Source organism: Megascapheus bottae, chromosome 22 (assembly GCF_031878675.1).
Source record: "Megascapheus bottae isolate mThoBot1 chromosome 22, mThoBot2.hap1, whole genome shotgun sequence".
NCBI lineage: Eukaryota > Metazoa > Chordata > Mammalia > Rodentia > Geomyidae > Megascapheus > Megascapheus bottae.
This window is the reverse complement of record NC_143530.1, coordinates 15,277,099-15,295,575: the sequence shown is the minus strand read 5'-3', so window position 1 is coordinate 15,295,575 and position 18,477 is coordinate 15,277,099. Positions and strand designations below refer to the sequence as shown.

At 39.5% G+C, this 18,477-nt stretch overlaps 3 protein-coding genes across 3 annotated transcripts; 1 reads left to right on the top strand and 2 right to left on the bottom strand.

Moving 5' to 3' along the window:
- Window positions 1–896: 896 nt before the first annotated feature.
- On the bottom strand, window positions 897–1,823 carry LOC150048007 (olfactory receptor 12D1-like). The gene is given in 1 exon segment (XM_090355343.1): window positions 897–1,823. A coding segment is annotated over 1 exon segment (927 nt).
- Window positions 1,824–10,622: 8,799 nt separating this feature from the next.
- Window positions 10,623–11,597, top strand: LOC150048006 (olfactory receptor 1G1-like). Its single transcript, XM_090355247.1, has one exon. It carries the CDS (start codon window positions 10,623–10,625, stop codon window positions 11,595–11,597), a length of 975 nt encoding a protein of 324 aa, XP_090211373.1.
- A 4,809-nt stretch (window positions 11,598–16,406) lies between these two features.
- On the bottom strand, window positions 16,407–17,342 carry Or11a1 (olfactory receptor family 11 subfamily A member 1). Its single transcript, XM_090355246.1, has one exon. The coding sequence runs from the start codon at window positions 17,340–17,342 to the stop codon at window positions 16,407–16,409; it is 936 nt and encodes a 311-aa protein (XP_090211372.1).
- Between the last annotated feature and the right edge of the window lie 1,135 nt (window positions 17,343–18,477).

The window sequence follows — 18,477 nt, the reverse complement described above, 5'->3', positions numbered from 1 at the left end:
TCAGATTTCAGTCTCCCCAGTAGTTAGAATTACAAATATGAGTTACCAGTGACAGGCCAAAAGTCAGTTTGGGGGAGCTGGGGAAGACTGTTATGGCCCTGCCTTTCAGATACTTGGCAGGTTTTTCTTGGTAAAAAAAAGTCTCACCCTAGGCTTTCCTATGGGAAAGTTAACTGAAGCCACATGGAACAACTAGAAAAAGACATAAAGACTCCCATCTAGTCTATGCCCAGCTATTGAAATGATCAGAGGTAAGTTCTCAGATCTCATGAGGCAAACTCAACACTTCTCTGCAGAGCCTTTCTGAGATACTTACAGAAAAGAGCAATAAAACCAAGAGTTTAACATAACTAAATTATCGAGTCCATAGGCATTGTGGAGCCCTCGATCATACTCTCTTGGATTTATCAGAAGTGGTAAACCAGAGATTTAGAAGTGGTAAATGATCAGCTGTTCAGTTGGATAATCATTCTCCAAATTTTAAAAATTGCAAAATATAAAAAAATGCAAAATACAAAGCATTATAATTTTATTCATCCCATTATTCATCCCATAAGCTTAGAGGGACAGACTGATACAGACAATTCATTACACATTTAATAAACATAAGTTTATATAGGTATATTTCATACAAGAAAGCTTAAGTATAACATATCAACCAACATGCCCCTAAAAAATATGGCCTTAGGAATCTACACTTTGTATCCACCAATTAACTTGCATTATGTTAGCTCAAATGAATTCTTAACATCACTAGAATATAAATTCCCACATGTTTTTGATTATCACGTTCCTGTGTTACACTCTCTGAATGATAAATGCAAGCAAACTAACTTCACATCTCAGCATTACACTTGTCTGCTGGAATATTACTCATTCAAGGGAGTTTCTGCATGTCAAAGCTTCCTTCTGATCAGTCTGTTCAAGGCTCCTTTCACTTCCTGGTTCCTCAGAGTTTATATCAGTGGGTTCAGAGCCGGAGTCAGCACAGTGTACATGACGGCAATGACCCGGTCCTGGTCCAGCGAACTCCCTGAGGCAGGCCGGATGTAAATGAAGAGAACCGGAGCATAGAAAAGAAAAACGACCATGAAGTGGGAGGCACACGTGGACAGCGCTTTGTGCAGCATGCTGCAGGAGTGGGTCTTGAGGAAGAGATAGATGATGATGTACAAGTAGGAGAGCAATGTGAGAAAGAAAGGACCCATAGCTATAGTCCCAGTGACAGCACTGAGCAGCCACTGATTGAGCTCAGTGTTCCCACAGGCCAGCTCCAGCAATGGCTTCACATCACAGAAGAAGTGGTGGATCTGGTTGGAAGCACAGAAGGTCAAGCGAGATGTCATGACTGAGTGCATCAGGGCATGGAAAAAGCCAATGGTCCAGATAGTGACAGCTATCTTGGCACAGAGCTGAGGATTCATGATGACAGGGTAGTGAAGGGGTTTGCAGATAGCCATGAGGCGGTCAAATGCCATCACAGCCAGCAATATGGCCTCTGTGCTCCCCAGGAAGTGGAAGAAATGCAGCTGGCTTATGCATCCAAAGAAAGAAATTGTTTTATCTGTAGAAAAGAAATTTCCCAGCATCTTTGGCAGTGTCACTGTAGAGAAGGAGATATCCAGACAGGACAGGTTTCCCAGGAAGAAATACATAGGTAAGTGGAGTCTTGAGTCAAAGATGACAACTCGTAATATGGCTCCATTCCCAGCCACATTGACAAAGTAGATGGTGAGGAAAACAGGAAAAAGAAAAGACTCCAATTCTTTAATGTCTGTCACTCCCAGAAGGATAAATGCAGTGACTGTTGTTTGATTCACCATCACTTAAAAGAAAAGACAAGGTAATTTGTGAAACACAGCTTTGAGTGTAGGAAGCTTTCCAAGCCAAGGAACTTTTAGCAAAGTCAAAAATACATTTAGAGCCTTGTCTGTGTCATAACCCTGTGTACTATGTGGGCATTAGACCATTGAGTGTCAACATGATATGTCTGTTATGGATTATGACACACACATTTTTGAAATGTTAAATGGGGGCTAGGAGTGTGGCCTAGTGGTAGAGTACTGGCCTAGAGTACATGAAGCTCTGGGTTTGATTCCTTGGTACCACATACACTGAAAAACCCAGAAGTGGTACTATGGCTCAAGTGGTAAAGTGCTAACCTTGAACAAGCTCAAGGATAGTGCCCAGGCCCTGAGTTCAAGCCCCAGGATTAACGAAACTAATGTCTCCCCAACTTAGGAATTTGAAGTAAGGTTCTCACTACCGTCTTCTATGGTTTTTAATGCTTAAATTTGATACACCCTTTCTTTTATCTGTTAAGTAAACCTTTTCATTGTCAGACTAGCAGGTCTTAACTAGTAAAGGAAACAGTTGAAAAGTGTTCATCTGAGAAAAAATGGTCAGTATTAATTTGTTACAATCACAACACTTTAAATAATAGATTTTTTTAATATAAGTGTAACTATACTTCCTCATCTTAGGAAAAAATGCATTAGAAATTGTCTCTCCCTCATCTCTTTCTTATCACCTTGGAAAGATGATGCCCTAACAGGGAGAGAAACATGAACACATTAATCCCATAAAGTGATTAATCCCAGATATTTACATAATTCCTGTCAGCACCAGAGAAGATGATGGGCTTAATGTCTTACCATAAACTGAGGCATTAAATACCTTTATAGCACCTCGTCTTTTCTTGTGCTTCTATTCTTCAGTTTCCTGTGACCTTTTTGTAAAGTCCTTTTCCAGATCCCCAGATCCTTGGATAAGTAAGTGACTCCTCTAATTGACTCAACCCTATCTCTCTTGTTTTGCTATAACTCATCTCTCCTCTAAGTTTCTGTTCATTTGAAGCCCTGGAAATAACATCTTCCTTTATGATATAGTTTCTTAGGTCTTATCTTTACTGTCAACGAAATGAACTCATTTCTTTAATATTAAGAAAGTCTGAGGCTGGAAGAGTAGCCTAGTGGTAGAGTGCTTACCTAGCATGCTTGAAGCCCTGGGTTCAATTCCTCAGTACCACGTACACAGAAAAAGCCAGAAGTGGCACCGTGCTCAAGTGGCAGATTGCTAGCCTTGAGTAAATTGTGTCCAAGGACAGTGCCCTGGCCCTGAGATCAAGCCCCAGGACTGGCAAAAAAACGGAAGTCTATGGGGGGAGGGAAATGGGGACCAAGACATGAGAAAGGGTATCAATGTTTGTGAAGCAATGCACCTTCTATCTGGTGAATATAATGTAAGCCTTCTATTAATTAGAATAAAAATATATGGAAAAAGGAAGTCTACATTCCTCCCATTCTACTCTATAAAATAGGACTCTGATTGTTTTATTATAATTCTATAATTATTATACCTATAACTGCTATAATTAAGACTGTATGTGTACAAATACAATAGTATTACATTTTATAACTACAAAATTCTGTCTGCCTTTTCCTTGTCTCCATTATTTGCAGAGTACCTGAAGTATCTCCTTAAACGTGCAGTGGGTTTGCTCCTGTACATCGAAAGGAAGAAGCAAGTCTTTGTGGAAAATGTACAACTGTCAGGAAACTGAGTACAGGATATGACTTTGGGTGCTTGCTACAGAAGAGAGCCATCCAAGCTTTGACAAAGTCATTGAGAGAAGAAAATAATTTGTTGTGACTGCAGCAAAATTGAAGATGAGGATGGTGGTGCTTGTGATGGTGATGATGATAAACTAAGGAAAGTTCTAGAGATCCTATGGGATTTAGCTGTAGAGGTAGAAGAAATTTTGAAAAAGTATCAAACCTCTACTCCACATTTTTGTAGGATTGGCTTCAAATAATTCAGAGTGGTTTTCTTTTTTAGCTGTGTGTGCTTTGTGTACTTTCACACTAGTTAACACTCCTGTTTAAAATAGAAATCATGCACCAAGTATTATAATTCTCTTACCCAGAAAATAAGTATGTTGAAAAATAGAATAGGAACATCATATTTTTCTGTGTAAGAAAAAGTAACACTCAAATGAAGTCTTTATTAATGATTATATTCACTGAGCTTTCTGTGTTTAGGCATTTTAGATCAGAATCATATTTAAAGAACCAACTTATTATGTGATGACACATAGTAACTAAAGCACACAAATGATGTTCTTTCATATTTCCCAATCTCAATCAGGAGTCTGTCAATACACAGTAAAAAAAAATCCCTAAATCTGGTTGAAATTTAATGACGGTAAACAGAAAGATCACTTGCAAGCAAACAGAAAACAAGACCTCCCAGCCTGCTCCTCATTCATCCTCTTACCTGATCCAGTATTCATCAACACCAGCAACACTGCTTTGTTCCCAGCTATTATAAACGATTACTTGAATTGAGGCTTTATGTTGTGGTTGCTGCTGAAGGCCATCTTTAGAAATCTCTCCTTGTTATTCTGCTATTCTTCTCTCATCTAATTAGAAACAGATCCCTCAACATAGAAATCCAGAGGGAGATTTCCCCTGGTAATTAGTCAGATTTATGTAATAACAAACAGGATACTTTTCCACACCTGGGCAATTCCTATGTTGTGTTATTTTTTAAATTCTTCCTCTTTTACACATTATGTTGTTTTAGCTCTTTAGTCAACATAGGTCTCAGAGGGCTAATATAACATCTTACTAAATTTTCACTTCCTCAGAAGTATTAATTCACTTGCTCACCTCAAGTACATTCCTGAAAACAGTGTGATGTATAAAGAAAAAAAGATGTCAATAACAGTTAAAAAATGGGTGGCAGTGACATCCTTTTAAGAAATATGATTATATTTAATAGGATACCCTTTTGTTTCTATGGTTCTGAGAACACCAAATAAAGTAGAGAGAAGTGGTTTGGCTTTGTTTCTTGTTATCCCTCCTGGGATTGCAGTCCCTTTGTCAGCTACCATATGAGATATCAAGATCCCTAAGCCTCACAGGTCATATGGGTCACCTGAGATGGCACTCTTTTGATCAACTATGACCATATGAGGCAGCAAAACCTCCTAAACATCACTGGTTATAAAAGGTCACCTAACAAAATAGCCGGCACTCCTCTCTTGTGAGAAAGGGTCTTGCTGGTCCCTTTGCAGGCAATAAACCTTTCCTTTGTTCTCAGTACCTGATGTCCATGTGGTTTTCTGGCAATGTCTAATTTACTCTAACATTTCTTCTCACTGTCATTATTAGTAACTCCACAAATTTTCTTAAGTTCTACTGTTAAAAAGTTCTGCTTTTTCTCTGGGCAAATCATCTGGTCTTCCAGTTGTGCATGTTCATATCTAATGATAACTGTCAAGTAAAAAATAATAATAGTAACAAATTTGAGTGATTAATCCCAGAAATTTCTGTTGTGATTTGTCACGTCTCCCAACATTGTATTAACAGTTATTTACACAGTGGAGTTTATCTTTAGTTTTTTGTTGGTTTGTTTGTTTGTTCATTGTCGTGGGGTTTGAGTTCTGGGCCTGGGTACTGTACTTGAGCTCTTTTGTTCAAGGCTAGTACTCTAGCATTTTGAGCTATTGCTCCACTTCCAGTGTCCTGGTGATTAATCTCACAGACTTTTCTGACCAGGCTGACTTTGAACTATGATTCTCTGATCTTGGTTTCCTGAGTAGTTAGGATTCTAACAGTGAACCCCCAGTGCTCAGCTTTGAAGTGTACCTTTTTATTGAGACTTCATTCTTATTGCGGTGTGGAGTTCAAAGCTCTAAGTCCAAACTCTGTCAATCATTCAGTTTCCATATTCTTTTCCTTCCCACCTGCTGGGTGGGTTCTGGAAATGTTGAAACCAGCAAGCAGATTTCTGGATTTCCTTGCTACTCTGCCTCTAATGAGGAAACTAGTGCTATGTTTTCTTCTCCCAATCACTAACCTATCTAGAAAAGCACCCTTTTGGTTGTGTTTTTGCTGGCCCATCAGCCACAAACCTAGGGTGTATGGAATAAATGAAAATTTCCTGGGTCACAGGCTACTAAACTCTCTGGGGCCAGGAGTGTTCAAAGTACACAAAAGTAAACCCTTCAAACTGAGTTCATTCCAAAACTCACAAATGACCCTTGATTAGCCCAGTGCTCAATCTGTATACAACACTGACCTGAATTATAGGGATAAGAGATTCTAGCTAGTTTTTCTCTTTTTGAATGGTACTGGGATAAGCCTTTCCTGTTGAAGATCTGATTCTCAAATCTCAGCCTCCTAAGTAGCCCGTGTTGTAGGTATGAGCCATTGGCACCCAGCTTGAACTATAAACATATTTAAATTTTTAAAACAATATAAAGCATGTGATGTCTGTTCTCACACTATAATGTGATCTAACTAAAAATCATTAACAGAAACATGATTAGAACTTGCCAGTATTTGAAGGCAAAATCATCATTGCAATGTTAAAGAAAAAACATTTATTGCTTATGTATATATGCTAAAAATGTACCAATGAAATTGTATGATATCTTTCATTTGCTTTTTTGAGAGGAGTAGTGGAGAGAATTACAAATGAAAGAAAATTTGGACTAGATTTGGAAATTGATTAATAAAGTTTAAAAGAAAAAACTTAATTCCAGAAGTAGTACATTTCCAGATGACCTTGAAGATATGCATTGTATGTGCTAGGAAGTCAGAGGAAGCTAACATCTCATGATCTTGAGAGTTACCACATCCACACTCCTGTACAAATGTTGGTACCTCGTCTTTATGAGAGAAAAATGAAATTTGAAGTATGTAACACTTTATATTGATAATCTCCAATGCTTAAAGGTGATTTCTATGTGACATCATAAACAATATTCTAGAGGGATTCATTAAAATAGTGACTATTAGAAGAGAAATAAGCTGAGCGTCAGTGACTCACAACTATAATCCTAGCTACTCAGGAGGCTGAGGTCTGAGGATCGAGGTTCAAAGCCAGCCCAGGCACTAAAGTCTGTGAGACTCTTCTTTTTTCTCTCTTTTTTTCTTTTTTGCCAATCCTGGGCTTAAGCTCAGGGCCTGAGCACTGTCCTTGAACTTTCTCAAGGCCAGAGCTCTACCACTTGAGCCTCAGCATCACTTCCAGCTTTTTTCTATGTATGTGGTACCGAGGAATCAAACCTAGGTCTTCATGCATGCTAGGCAAGCACTTTACCACTACGCAAAACTCCTGGCCCTGAAACTCTTACTTCCAGTTAACTGCCAGAAAACCAGAAGTGGTGCTGTGGCTCAAGTGATAGAGTGCTGAAACTCAGGGACAGTACCCAGGCTCAGAGTTCAAGCCCCACAACCAGCAAGAAGGAAGAGGGGGAGGGGGAGGAGGAAGAGGAGGAGGAGGAGGAGGAGGAGAAGGAGGAGGAGGAAAAATAAGATGAATGAAAGGAATTGGAGCAATGTTCTCATCTGTATATAAAATTAAGTTATATAAGCTGGCTTAGTTATCTATATGGTTAGCTATAATCCTAGCTGCTCAGGGGGCTAAGATCTGAGGACCACAGTTCAAAGCTAGCCCTGGCAGGAAAATCCTTGAGACTTTTGTCTCCAATTAACCACCAGAAAATCAGAAATAAAGCTATGGAAGTGGCAGTTCACTAGTCTTGAGCAAAAAGGCCCAGGAACAGTGCCAAGGCCCTGAGTTCAAGCTCCAAAACTGACTCCCTCAAAAAAAAATCAAATTATCAGTCCTGTAAGGTATCTATGGGATCTATGGGCAGATTGCAACTGAGTAGCCTAAATTTGTATTTGTTTAGAAGATCACAACCCCAAAATATACATTAATATACATTAATGTTAATATATATTCATACACACCAATTCATTCTTGTGAAATATTAAGGCCACATGTCCACCATTCTCGCTTTTCTGAATTAAATAGCAAAGCAATGACTGGATATGTTGTGCATTGTAAGTAATCATTCTGATTTCACTTCTAAAAATTATTAATATTTATTCTTCTGTTTAATTAGTGATTTTATTCCATAAACACTATTTATAAGCAATTTTCTCAATGGAAAAATTCCTTCAATGAGTTTGCTCCTAATGAGTAACTTAGGGAACTAGGTCTCAAAGGCCAAGACAGGTCTCTTCTACATCCAAACTCTTCTGATCCCAAGAGAGACGAGAAGGGTAATGTTCAGTTCCAAACAACATCATCTCTACCTTCATACTTTGTTTCAGCTATGTAGGCAAAAGACCTGAATCTCCCCTCTCTCATTATCCCATTGTCCACTAAGAGCATTAGAGAGAGTGGCTATTTCTCTGGTCATTAGTCATGAAGTAGGAATTAAAGAAGGTAAGTGTGGACTGTGGCATTTAACCAAGTCTGGGGTTCATATTTCAGAACATAGAAAAGAAAATAGAGTTCCTATTCTAACATGTAAGTAAAAAGAAAAAATGTGTATGTCAGAGAAGGCTGAAACTCCTTTGGACAATATCTAATTAAGGATTATATCATCCCATCTATATACTTAAGAAGAGATGAGAAAATTAAGACTAGAACATTCAAAGACAGTTTAATTGTGAGGAAGAAAGTAAAAATATAACTGTGATCTGAAGGTCTGGTAATATCTGAGTAAATAAAGAAAGACATCAGGAGATAACAGGACAGTAGATTAAAGTAAACAAGAGTGTGTTATCAGGAGTTTTGTGGAACTATAGGTGATAAAACAGAGAGAAGCCTGCTGAAGAGGAAATCTTCTCTCCCAGGTGTGTAGATCTACTTGTAGAAGCTTCTGATAAGCAGGCATAAGTATCTATGATCAAAAGGAAATAAGATGTTATTATAGATACATAAATAGAGGACAGTCAAGCCAAGAACAAGGAGCTGTATAGTTCTGTGAAATACTTGCAATATGAATCATGGTGCATGGAGCTAGTTAGCCTGGTAAGGAAAATAAAGGTGAAAAGGGGGCAGAAATGAGAGGCAAGTGTAAGGAAGAATGCTATAATGCTTACTTGCTACATGAGGAAAAGAAATCGATGAACCAATGCTACTAGGACAACACTGAAGAAGAGTTTGATTATTGAAATATTGAAACAGAAGGAAACTACTTGAGTAGGATAACTCTTCCTTTACTAGAGCCTTTGGTCTGTATTATTTATTCATTTTTGTAGCAAATCTTTAATGTCTTTGGTATGTCAGGCACTAGGAATACAAAAAGCAAGAAAAACTAAGTTCAGTCATTATTGTAATGTACCTTATTGCCTTGTGAAAGAGACAAATATTAACTCAGAAACCTTGATAAATATTCAAGTTATATATAAGTAATGGCATCATATATAACATACATATTTATATTATTTATATCACAACTGTGATAATCTAGGAAGGCATAAGAATGGAATATAAAAGGTAGGTCTCATAACCAAAAGAAGGAACTGCATTCCCTAAGCCATATTAGGACCTGTGAATTTTTTCATAAAAGAAATGGTTACAGGGGCTGGGAGTTTGGCGTAGTGGTAGAGTGCTTGCCTAGCTTGCATGAAGACCCAGGTTCAATTCCTCAGTCCCACATACATAGAAAGAAGCCAGAAGTGGTGCTGTGGCTCAAGTGTTAGAGCTCTGGCCTTGAGAAAGCCCAAGGAAGTGCTTATGCCCTGAGCTGAAGCCCAGGACTGGCAAAAAAAAAAAAAGAAAAAAAAAAGAAATGATTACACACAGTATGTGGGGTATAATTGAGACTACTGGGGCTTAAACTTGAGGCCTCAAGCTCTTGCTCTTTTTTTTTCTTTTTTTACTTATAGCTGATATTCTACCATTGAGTCATGCTTTAGTTCTGGCTTTTTGGTGGTTAATTACTTGGAAAAAGGAGCGGCTAAGATTTTTTTTTCTTTCTAGATAGCTTTGAGCCACCATCCTCAGATCTCAGCTTTCTGAATAGCTAAGATTTTAGGCAGGAGCCACGAGAGTCCAGTTCAGGTACCTACTTTTAAATAAACAAGGAATAAACATGAGTATATTTTCTCTTTAGGAAAGATGATTCTGACTACAATTAGAGCAACCTATGAGATAGGATACCCATGAGGATGCTAAAACAGTTAGAAAGCTACCAGTTGTCTATGTATAACTTCAACTATGGTCGTTAATACTTGGACAGGAACATTTCTTAAGCTCTTTCTATGTGACAAGCACGAAAGTAAGTACTAATAAATGGCCTCTGCCTCACAGAAATCCTAGTCAAGCCGGGTTCCAGTGACATACCTATAATCCTAGCCACTCAGGAGGCTGAGATTTGAAGATTCTGGTTCAAAGCCAGCCCAGGCAGGAAGATCTGTGAAACTCTTGTCTCCAATTAACCACCAAAAATGTAAATAAATAAAAAGCTGAATGAACATGGAGCTGTGGCTCAGGCAGTAGAGTGCCATCCATGAGCACAAAACGTTTAGGGACAGCACCCAGGCCCCTGAGTTCAAGCCCCAGGACTGGCCACACTTAGAGGGATTTCAGAAAAGCTCTGATTTCTCATTGTACTGTCTTGAATCTCCTCAATGGACCATCCTTGGTGAAATCCAACTCTTATACCTCACATTGATATTTTAACTTCTCCGTTGAGGATGAAAAGGACCCCACCACAAAGGGACAGGATCCCGGCTGCTTTCCACCTCAGTGCCTGCATTGACTGAATCCTCTTCACATCAATTCTGTCTTGAAATCCAACAAGGCCCACAATGAACTGCAGTCAGCCTCCTGACTTCGTCCTCTCAGGATTTTCCAGCGATCCAGACAAGTGGCAACTGCTCTTTAGTGTCTTCTTGGCTCTTTACATGCTTGGCCTCTTAGGGAACCTATTGCTTTTGCTGGCTATTGTTTCTGACATCCACCTCCATACTCCTATGTACTTCCTCCTCAGCCAGCTCTCCCTGGTAGACCTCTGCTTCATCACTAGCACAGCCCCTAACATGCTAGAGGATGTGTGGACCAGCAATGGAGCTATCTCATTCTCTGGATGTCTGACCCAACTATACTTCTTTGCTGTTTTTGCTGACATGGACAACCTGCTTCTGGCTGTCATGGCTGTAGACCGCTACGCTGCCATTTGCCATCCGCTACACTATCCACTCCTAATGACTCCTTACAGATGTGGGGTGCTGGTTGGTGGGTCCTGGGGAGTGGCCCACTGTGTCTCTCTAGCCCATACCTTGTTGCTCTCCCAGCTATCTTTTCATATGAGTCAAGAGATCCCTCACTTCTTCTGCGATTTTGGGCCACTCTTCTCGCTCTCCTGCTCTGATACCCATCTCAATGAGGAGTTGACGATGGCTCTGGCTGGGCTTTTAGGGCTCAGTGCTCTCCTCTGTGTTGTAAGTTCCTATGCCCATATTTTCCTTGCGGTGGCTAGGGTCCCGTCAGCACAAGGGAAAAGGAAAGCTCTGGCAACGTGTGGCTCCCACATCTCCGTGGTGGTCCTCTTCTACAGCGCAGTCTTCGCCACCTATCTGAAGCCCCCATCGGCTTCTCACTCCTCTGGGGAGATGGTAGCTGCTCTCATGTACACCATGGTAACTCCCACTCTGAACCCTTTCATTTATAGTCTGAGAAATAAGGAAGTGAAGAGTGCATTGAAAAGGATACTGGGCCATGGAGAATTCTCGGGATTAGGAGTCATTGCCAAAACAAGGACGCTGGGAAGGATCACTGTATAGAGCTATAGTTACACCACAGTCTTCACCAAACATATGGTCTGATGGAAGGAATGCTGGACTGAGCTCATGCCTGTAATCCTAGCTACTCAAGTGGTTGAGGTCTGAGGATCAGAGTTCAAAACCAGGAAAGTCTGGGAGATTCTTACCTTCAATCAGGCATCAAAAAAGCAAAAGTGGGGGTTTGTCTCAGGTAGTGGAGTGCTAGCCTTGAATGAACTAGCTCAGGGACAGTACCCCACCCCTGAGTTCAAGCCTCAGGATGGACAAAATAAAAAAAGATGAAGATAGATTCTCATTATTACCCATATTCCATTGCTGTTATGAAAAAACAGGGCTACCATCTTCCATAGAATCCCAATCACTTCCCTGCCATAGAAGAGAAAGGAAACTGGGCCAATGCAATTTCCCATTTTAAAATCCGTCACTTTTCAGAGTGTTTCATATGTTTGTGTGCACTTGTGCTATGAGTTTGATTCTGTGGCTAAGAATTGAAAAATAACAAGTAGGATTTTTTTCATATATTTCTTGTTGTAATTAATAGAAGGCTTACATTATACTCACCAGATAGAGGGTGCATTACTTCACATACTTTGATAACTTTTCTCATGTCTTGATCCCCATTTCCCTCCCACCACCCATGCCCCTCATCTTGTTTTCTCCCTCTTCCCTATCCAATTTCAAATAACCAAATACACATACATACAATATATCAGATAATAAGGTGAAATACTATTACAATATGAGATAACCAAGGGATAGCAAAAGAAATGAGAGATAACATAATACATTAAGGACAACAATCACTCATTATATGGCTTTTGTTTCTATATCCTAGAGGTCCTTTCATTTAGTGTCATACTATATGGCCTTATGTATCTAGGTTTTGCTCTATTGCAAATCTCTGCTAGGAGAACCCAAGGTTTCTACTGATTATGACAAATGAGGGAAACCATTGAGCCTATGTTCCTTTGAGTCTGGCTTACTTCACTTAATATGATTTTTTCTAAGTCTTTCCATTTCCTTACAAATGGGGCAATGTCATTCTTCCTAACAGCAGCATAGAATTCCATTGTATATAAATACCACATCTTGTTGATCCTTTCATCAACTGAGGGGCATCTGGGTTGGTTCCATATCTTTGCTATGGTAAATAGTGCTGCAATGAACATCGTTGTGCTAGTGGATTTAGTATGTCCTTGTTTCTGGACAACTGGGTAAATGCTAAGTAGTAGAACTGCTGGGTTATAGGGGAGTTCTATGTTTAGAAAGAAGTAGGATTCTTTCCTTGGTAACAATTTAAAAATACTTCCTTCAGGGGCCAGGAGTTTGGCCTAGTGGTAGAGTGCTTGCCTAGCATGCACAAAGACCTGGGTTCGATTCCTCAGCACCACATACATGGAAAAAAAAAGCCAGAAGTGGTGCTGAAGCTCAAGTGGTAGAGCTCTAGCCTTGAGAAAGTCCAAGGACAGTGCTCAGGCCCTGAGCTCAAGCCCAGGACTGGCAAAAAAAATACTTCCTTCAAATAAAGTGGTTAACTCATCATTTAGTATATTAATTCTTCTTTAAAATAGACTGGCAAAAAGGTGAAACAGATAAAGTATTTGTTGTATCACATTTTTAAAAGAATGCACACTAAGTAATTCAAGCACTATAACATCTTCCAGTTGTCTTCTGACATGTTTCATGTATTATATCAAAGCACAGACTACATATATTTCATATATGTTATAAACTACAAGGCCTGTTTAACTACTTGATGATTACTCTTACTCAGAAATATTACTTGATGTATAGGTTAAACTCAGGCTTAGGAAGAATATTTTTTACATCTTCTAATGGCATCTCTATTTCTGTGTCTGACCTGTGCTTATTTTAGATTTGCTTCTGGTGCATTTAGAAGTTGATTTTTTTCTTTTTTTCTTTCAGTTGTGGGACTTAAACTTAGAGCCTGGGAGCTGTCCCCTGAGCTTTTTTTTTTTTTTTTTTTTTTTTGCCAGTCCTGGGGCTTGAGCTCAGGGCCTGAGCTCTGTCCTTGGCCTTTCTCAAGGCTAGAGCTCTACCACTTGAGCCTCAGCACCACTTCTGGCTTTTTTCTATGTATGTGGTACTGAGGAATCGAACCCGGGTCTTCATGCATGCTAGGCAAGCACTTTAACCACTAGGCCAAACTCCCGGCCCTCCCCTGAGCTTTTTTCCTCAAAGCTAGCACTCTACCACTTTGAGCCACAGTTCCACTTCTAATCTTCTGGTAATTAATTGTAGATTAGAGTCTCAAAGAGTTTCCTGTCCAGGCTAGCTTTGCACCATAATCCTCACATCTCTACTTCCTGAGCTAGGATTACAGGCACAAGCCATTGGCACCCAGCTTAATTCTCACTTAATACCTTTTCACAATATATAGTTAGAAGCTGACTTATTTAGAACTCCTAGAACAAAGATTAATGTTCTACTACTTGAGTCTCAACACCACTTCTGGCTTTTTTCTATGTATGTGGTACCGAGGAATCAAACCTAGGTCTTCATGCATGCTAGGCAAGCACCACTCCCGGCCAAACTCCCGGCCCCCAAGACACACTTTTAAAAAACTAGGCATCCATCATCAACTTTTATCAACAGGTGATAAAAATATTAGATTAAAAAATTGAGGGTTCGACAATATAAATAAATAAACAAACAAATAAATATACTGGGTTGTTGGGCTGGGAGCATAGCCTAATGGTAGAGTGCTCACCTAGCATGCACAAAGCCCTGGGTTTGATTCCTCAGTACCACATACTCGGAAAAAGCCAGAAGTAGTGCCATGGCTCAAGTGGTAGGGCACTAGCCTTGAACAAAAATTGTCCAAGGACAATGCCTAGGCCCTGGCAAAAAAGTAAAAATAAAACATAAAACATTAGATTGTAAAAGTTAATTGAAAGATGAGACTAGATCTAGCCAACATCATCTTACCTTACTGATCAGCAATGTAAATTAAGTCATTAGAACTATAACAACCATGATGTGTTTTGTGATATAATTCGTAATTTTTTAATATATTTTCATTGTAATTAATAGAAGGGTTACATGATATTTGCCAGATAAATGATGCCTTAATTCCCACACATTGATACCCTTTCACATGTCATGGTCCCCATTTCCCTTCCCCCCTCCCCCACCCCTCATCTTGTTTTCCCCCATTCCCTATCCAATTTCAGATAACCAAATACAAATATATCCCATATAAATTCGTAATTTTTTAAAAATCTAACCAGGCATACCTTTGCTTTAAAAAAATATCCAATTGTGATTATAATTCTCTATTTTGATGAATGATAGATAAGTAGAAAGAGAGAGCCAGAGAGACAGAGGACAATAATATGTCCCCTTTTCAAATTAGGATTCATCCAACTTTCAGGAAACCAAGGGAGAAGAACTGATGCCAACATGGACTACATAGTGAGTTCCAGGCCAGCCTGGGTTACACAATGAGACCTTATCTCAAGTAAATTAATTAATTAATAGGAATTTACTATGCTATTCTCTTTACTTTTGTTTGTATTTGGATTTTTTTCTGCAATAAAAAGTCAAAATAAGCCAGGCGCGGTGGCTCACACCTATATTCCTAGTTACTCAGGAGGCTGAGATCTGAGGATCAAGGTTCAAAGCCAACCAGGACACAAAAGTACCTGAGACTCTTATCTCCGATTAACCTCTAGAAAATGGGAAGTGGGGCTTGGCTCAAGAGTAGGGCAGTAGCCTTGAGCTGAAGAGCTCAGAGAGAGCGTCCAGGCTGACCCACAAAAAAAAAAAAGGAAAAACAAAAAATTCACTTCAAATTTTCTACAATAAACTTTCTATATGTGTGTGTATGTAAAATAAATTAACTTCTAAATTTTTTTAAAATATACCTATCCTTAGGCCAAGCAATGTACTATAGGAAAATATGGAAATACACAGTGTTGAAGTTGCTCATAGTCAAATGTCAGTGGCTTCTGCCTATAATTCTAGCTACTAAGGAGGCTAAATCTGAGGATAGTGGTTTGAACCTAACCCAGGAAGACAAATTCTAAGGACTTATCTCCAATTAACCAGCAAAACACCAGACTAGGGTTCAAGTGGAAGAGTGTCAGCCATGAAAAACAACAGTAACAGCAACAACAAAAGAACCCCAAGAGTATGAGGCCAAGTTCATACCCTACACACACACACACACACACACACACACACACACACAGCTTTGCTAAAAGAGGTTACAAAGTAGATTACAAACTTCATAGATATATGATAAACTACAAAATATCATACAATAATATAAGCAATACTTGTAGATTTTTCAATTTTACTGCTTTATTTATTTTATTATTAATGCATATATTATGGGGTACAGTATAATAATTAAATATATCTATGTAATAATGATTGTCCATTTCAGGGTAGTATTTATGACATATACAATATGGAAATAAGAGAAGTTTAAATAACTTTTTAACTAGCACTGGAAAATCATTGTTCTGCTTTTTTAAACTTTCTTGCAATGGCAGAATAGCTGAAATATAGACTAATGGAAAAAAAGCAAAGTTAGCCTGGCACCAGTGGTTCAAGCCCATAATCTTAACTACTTAGCAGACTGAGATCTGAGGATCACAGTTCTAAGAGCTCAAGCCCTAAGACTGACGCGTGTGTGAGTACACACACACACACACACACACACACACACACACACACAATGAAAAAAACAAGTTATTCATTTTCACCCAATCCTGGGAGACTTTCTTCTCAAAATGTCTTAAGTCCACACTAAAATCTTCACTTCTCTCCTTTCCCCAAGTTTCAGTTGTTTTTAAGGTAGAGAAGCTTCTGCAGTGCTTGATGAACCTCTTTGTTCCTTAACGAGTAGATCACAGGATTAAAGATGGGCGTAACCACTGTATAGAGCAGGGCAAAGACCTTGGGGAGGAGCTGGGAGTGGACAGCAGACGGTGCTATGTATAAGACCATGAGCGTTCCATAGAATATGGTCACTACTGCCAGGTGGGAGGAACATGTAGAGAAAGCCTTCTTCCTGCTGGCCCCGGTGGGAATTCTCAGCACAGTCACCACAATTTGAGCATAAGATGTCAGAACTAGCCCGAAGGGAACTGTGAGGAAGATGACAGAAAGGACAAAAGTTGTCACCTGGGCCACTCTGGGATCCGAACAAGCCAGGCTCACCAAAGGCATAAAGTCACAGTAAAAGTGGTCAATGTAGTTGGGGCCACAGAACCTCAGCTGGGTCATCAGAACCACAATCAGCCCATCTACCATAAATCCAGACAGCCAGGATGTAATCACCAGCCCCAAACACCATTTAGGCCCCATCAGAAATGGATAGTGGAGTGGGTAGCATATTGCCAGGTAGCGATCATATGCCATCACTGCCAACAAAAAGCATTCAGCAGTGGCTAGAGAGCCAAAGATAAAGAACTGGAGCAAGCAACCAGCCAAAGAAATAGCTGCCTCCCATAGAAAGCCCTCCAGCATTTTTGGCACCACAGTGGAGGTGTACAAGACCTCTAGGAAAGACAGATTCACCAGAAAGAAATACATGGGGGTGTGGAGTGTTGGGGAGCAGACCACTACCACAATAATCAGCATATTTCCAATGATGATGGAAGCGTAGACACCAGTGAACACAACAAAGAAAAGGAGATGAAGCTCAGGAATGTCGTGGAACCCAAGGAGGATAAATGTGATAACGGTCTGGTTTCCTGTGAAGACACTTTCCATACGGATCATCCAAGTTTTACTTGCCAGTAATTGAAGAACTTTAATGTGCCTCTATATCTTCAATTGCAAGCCTAAAATCAAGAAGTGGGGGAAAGAGGAAGTAAAAGAAATGGGATATAAAGACTATTTCAAATCTGGGGAGCCAGGAGCCTATGGTTCATGCCTGCAACCCTAGCTATCCAGGAGTCCAAGATCTGAAAAATCATGCTTCAAAGCCAGGGCAGGAAAGTCTGGGACTCTTATCTCCAATAAACCAGAAAACTAGAAGTGGTACTGCAGCCCAAAGTGGTAGAGTGCTAGCCTTGAGCAATAATAGACCCCAAGTTCAAATCCCAGGATTGGCACCAAAAAATGGGGTGGGAAGGTGGAAAAACAATGTAACTGAAGGTGGATGAGAGATAGTCTTAAGTTGCTAAATTAAAGAGTTGCAAAACTCCAGGGTGATAAGCTGATTTTGAAGATTAGAAACTAAAAAAAATGCAGAAAGTTTGAAAACAAGATGAATTGCACATGAATTTATCTAAAGAACACCTAATCATAGATAATATACCAAATTCTTAAGTTTTTTTTTCCAGTTCTGGCGTTTGTATGCAGGGCCAGAGCACTGTCCTTGGGCTTTCTCAAGACTAGAGCTCTACCATTTGAGCCACAGCACCACTTCTGGTTTTATTTCTATGTATGTGGTACCAAGGAATCAAACCTGGGTCTTCGTGCATGCCAGCAAGCACTCTAACACTAGGTCAAACTCCTGGCCCCCAAATTTTTTTCATATATTTTTTATTATAATTAATAGAAGGATTTCATTATGTTCACCAGACAGAAGGTACATTACTTCACAAACATTGATACCCTTTCTCATGTCTTGGTCCCCATTTCCTTCCCCCCACCTCTGTCCCTCATCTTGTTTCCCCCCCTTCCCTATCCAATTTCAAATAACCAAATAAACATATATATAATATATCAGATAACAAGGTAAAATACTGTAACCATATGAGATAACCAAGGGACAGCAAAAGAAATGAGAGATAACATAATACATTAAGGACAACAATCACTCATTATATGGCTTTTGTTTCTATATCCTGGAGGTCCTTTCATTTAGTGTCATACTATATGGCCTTATGTATCTAGGTTT

Excerpts from the sequence above, each read along its gene's own strand:
- LOC150048006 (XM_090355247.1), top strand. The coding sequence starts at position 10,623 with ATGAACTGCAGTCAGCCTCCTGACTTCGTCCTCTCAGGATTTTCCAGC.
- Or11a1 (XM_090355246.1), bottom strand. The coding sequence starts at position 17,342 with ATGGAAAGTGTCTTCACAGGAAACCAGACCGTTATCACATTTATCCTC.